General features: G+C 40.2%; 1 protein-coding gene across 1 annotated transcript in view; it reads left to right on the top strand.

Moving 5' to 3' along the window:
- LOC104467604 (unconventional myosin-Vb-like) overlaps nt 1–3,653 on the top strand; it is a gene marked incomplete at its 5' end in the record, with an annotated part of 22,557 nt that overhangs the window by 15,843 nt on the left and 3,061 nt on the right. The window contains 3 exons of the mRNA XM_010081435.1: nt 452–603; nt 895–984; nt 2,960–3,110. Coding sequence (XP_010079737.1) covers nt 452–603; nt 895–984; nt 2,960–3,110 — 393 coding nt within the window. The remainder of the gene's footprint in view (nt 1–451; nt 604–894; nt 985–2,959; nt 3,111–3,653) is intronic.

Below are 3,653 nucleotides of genomic sequence, written 5' to 3'. Positions count from 1 at the left end.
AGAGTGATTTAATGAGTCGTGAAATGTGAGAGGGGTTTTATAACCTGTGGGAGGTATTCCTGAAAGCTTTGGGGAGTTTTCCCAAGGTTGTATGCTGTTGGAGTAGGCTTTTACATGGTAAAGATCTGCTGCTGCGTGCACATCATTAAGGTGTAATGCGATAATGTCAAAATTTCAGTGCAGCCAGTGCCACCCTCCCCAGTGCTGGGTCTTTTCTGCTTTGGCCAGCTCCAGCAGGTCCATCTGTCCTGCAGCTGGATCTCTGGTTCTGTGTCCACGCTGCAGAAGGGGATGGAAGTTGCAGAACCTGATATCTCATTTTCTCCAGGGCTGGGGGGGTTGAGGGGTTTGCTTGGGTACATCTCCAGCTCTGGTGTTCTCTGCTTCACCTGGCAGTTGGTGAATTTAGGAGGATTTCTTTTAAAAAAACTAAAAACCCCAAACTTTCTAGATCTCAAGCCCCAGGCGGTGTCTGCTACTGTTCCCTGCCTCCCTGCCTACATCCTCTACATGTGCATCAGACATGCGGATTATAGCAACGATGACCAGAAAGTGCACTCCTTGCTCACCTCCACCATCAACGGCATTAAGAAGGTTCTGAAGGTACGTGTCTGTATTCTTGTCTCAGGGTTGAGATGGTGTATGATGGTTAGAACCATGTCAAAGTGCGTGATATCCGGCTCCCATCGTGATTTTCAAACCCACTCACTTTCCCTTTTTAGAAGAACAAGGAGAATTATTATTATTTACAGGGAACAAATGGCTAATATTGCCCATCTGCAGAGACGCAGCTTCTTGATCTAGGTGGGGAAAGTCAAAATCACTTTGCCTTGCTATGCCAGCATCCCCCACCGAAGGGGGGTGGTCTCACATGTTTTAATTCTGCTCCTCCAGAAACACAACGATGATTTTGAGATTACATCGTTCTGGCTGGCGAATACGTGTCGCCTCCTGCACTGCTTAAAGCAGTACAGCGGAGATGCGGTAAGAAACTCATCGCGGATCTTGAATATTCTGGTGTTCCTCCAGGAGGGGTCTCCCATTCTTCTGGGTCTGGTGCCTTCCCTCCGGGGTTCATGAGCCATTGTACCAAGACAAGACATTTGAGAGCTGAAACCAAGCCCCTTACAACATAACACACAACAGAATATTTTGAATTTTGTAGCCCACCATGCACTCTGATTTGTCTGAACAGGGGATTTCTTTCTGGTAGGCTGTTTTCAAGGCTGTTTACCTGGTTTTAGTAGGTCCCACACCTTTTCAGTAACCAGGATTTTTTGACAGGGGAAAACTGTTCCAAATTTTGCAGTTGTATTCTGAATATATCTACTGATTTTTTTTTTTCCCTGTTTTGTTCAACTAGTTCAGAATAACCACACTTGGAGACACACTCATAATGTAAGATTTGGGAAGGAAATCCTCTCATTTCTTGCCACCTCCGTCATATTTCATAAGTTGAAATAAGTTTTATTATAGCCGATCCCTTCACACAAAATCAGATCATCACAATCCTCATAGTACATTACATGCTGCCATCCTCATGGACATAGGTTCTGGGTATTAAAATTTTCAACAGAGCCAAATTATGTCGTTTCTCATTTAGTCTTGATTTGTGTTAGATACATTGAGCAATCAAGCTTTAAGAATAAAGAAAAATATTTCATGGAATCAAATTAACAATTCAGATCATTCACAAGATATTAACTCATGTGTAAAACCTCACTGCTGGAATTCCAAGTTTTAAATTAAAAAGAAAAAGTAATTTAGATAATTCTTAGTAACAGTTACTCTTCTGTTTGTCCTCTCTTGTCTGGATAACAATGGTATATTTTAAAGAAAATCCTCCCCAGAAAACCAGCAAGGTTAAAAAATAAAAAGAAAAAAAAAAACCCCAAAACCAACCAACCAAACAAAACCGAAACGAAACTTAAATTTTACATTCTTTGCCATGATTTACTGTATTAAATGAAATATGCTGTTGGCAAATTCAGTTGATAATTTAGTGCAAAAAAACCCCCAAAAAAACAGAGGGGAAAAATCTAATTCTGAGCAGTTTCCAAAAAGCTGTTATCTTCAGTTTGAAATCCAACCTACTTTTAAGAAAACAAATTTAAAAGAAAATCCCAGGCTAAACACAATCTTGCCGTCCAAGGAACACGACATGTTTTCATTAGTCAGGAAAAACGAGAAATTCTGAAGCCAGCTCAGATTGTACATGTTGTATTTTTGCATTTTGCTAGTCAGCAAGCAAGAAAAAAATCTGCATAGTTCCCATTTTGATACCGAATTGATAAAACCATATGAACAGGCAATTAAAGAGTCTGTTAATTACAAAATTAAGTTAGATCCCATTTGCTTCTGCCAGCAAAACTGGCATTAATGTCTGAGCCCAGAATTCAGGGCTACAGCATCCATGCAGGGTCAGAGATCAGCTGCTTCTTCAGCAAAGGGCAGGGAATAAATTCAGTTACTTGGAGAGATTTCTGACCTTCAGATCAGTTGAAAATGTTGTTAAAGCACATAGCATGTCGTTATCTATTTTTTTTCCAATTTCTAATATCTTAAGCTTAAAATATTTGGTTTCCCAGAAATAATTGGAACTCATAAACAAATGACTAAAAAAAGTTTCTCAGGGACTGAAATGGGATCTTCTAGTTCATCTATATATTGCAATTAATACAAATGTTGCTCCTTGCTAAAAGTAAACTTAAAAACTTAAGTGCTTAATGATGCTTTTCTTCAAAAAGCTGCCCTCTAGTAATAATTTACGAACAAAAAGCCGAGTAAATCAAAGGTGATTTATGAGTCTTGATCTTTTCTATAATAGAGTAAAAATGTACTTTGGTAGCATATCTGGATATATGGTACTCAACGGTTGTTTGTTTTTAATACAGTGATTTTACTGGACTGTAAATATGTGGAATAATGAAACCAAGTATTTTAATCTCCTCCTGTTCAGGGTTTCATGACCCAAAACACGGCGAAGCAGAACGAGCACTGTCTGAAGAACTTTGACCTGACCGAGTACCGCCAGGTGCTGAGCCACCTCTCCATCCAGATCTACCAGCAGTTCATTAAGATAGCAGAGGGCATACTCCAACCCATGGTTGGTAAGTTCATGGCACATTAGCTTTTCAGAAGGATTTGGGGTTTTTTTGATGTAATTATCTACTCTGAGTGTTTTTCAGACCTTTGTACAGTGCTTGCATGACTTCTCTCCAAAAGAAAAGCCTGCGGTTGGTAGAGAGGCATATGTTACAAAAAAAAAAAGTTTTGTTTTGGAGCAGGGACTTGGAGTTTTTATTTTCCCCCATGATAGAAACTCCTAGGAATGAGGTTTGGGTTTTTTTCCCCCATGATAGAAGATACCTCTTTCCTTTCTGCTGGGGAGGTGAGGTAGTGCCGGTGGGTCCACAGAAACAGCGTTCCCCTCCGGACCGGGTTCATGGTTAAGCTTTTTAAGGGTGGAAATGTGCATTATGAGGGAGGAGAGGATTGGGAAGAGGAAAAAAGAAACTAATACAGACCTTGTTTGGCAAAGGTGAGTCAGTATGAAAAGAGTTACCTCCTCAGGGGCTGTTCTTAGTGCTTTATGTTTTCTAGCTGATGGTGTTTTCCTTTAGCTCTCAGCCTGCACTCATCTATACCTGGAA

Source organism: Pterocles gutturalis, unplaced genomic scaffold, assembly GCF_000699245.1.
Source record: "Pterocles gutturalis isolate BGI_N339 unplaced genomic scaffold, ASM69924v1 scaffold26464, whole genome shotgun sequence".
Classification (NCBI taxonomy): Eukaryota; Metazoa; Chordata; class Aves; order Pterocliformes; family Pteroclidae; genus Pterocles; species Pterocles gutturalis.
This window is presented reverse-complemented; position numbering and strand designations above follow the sequence as displayed.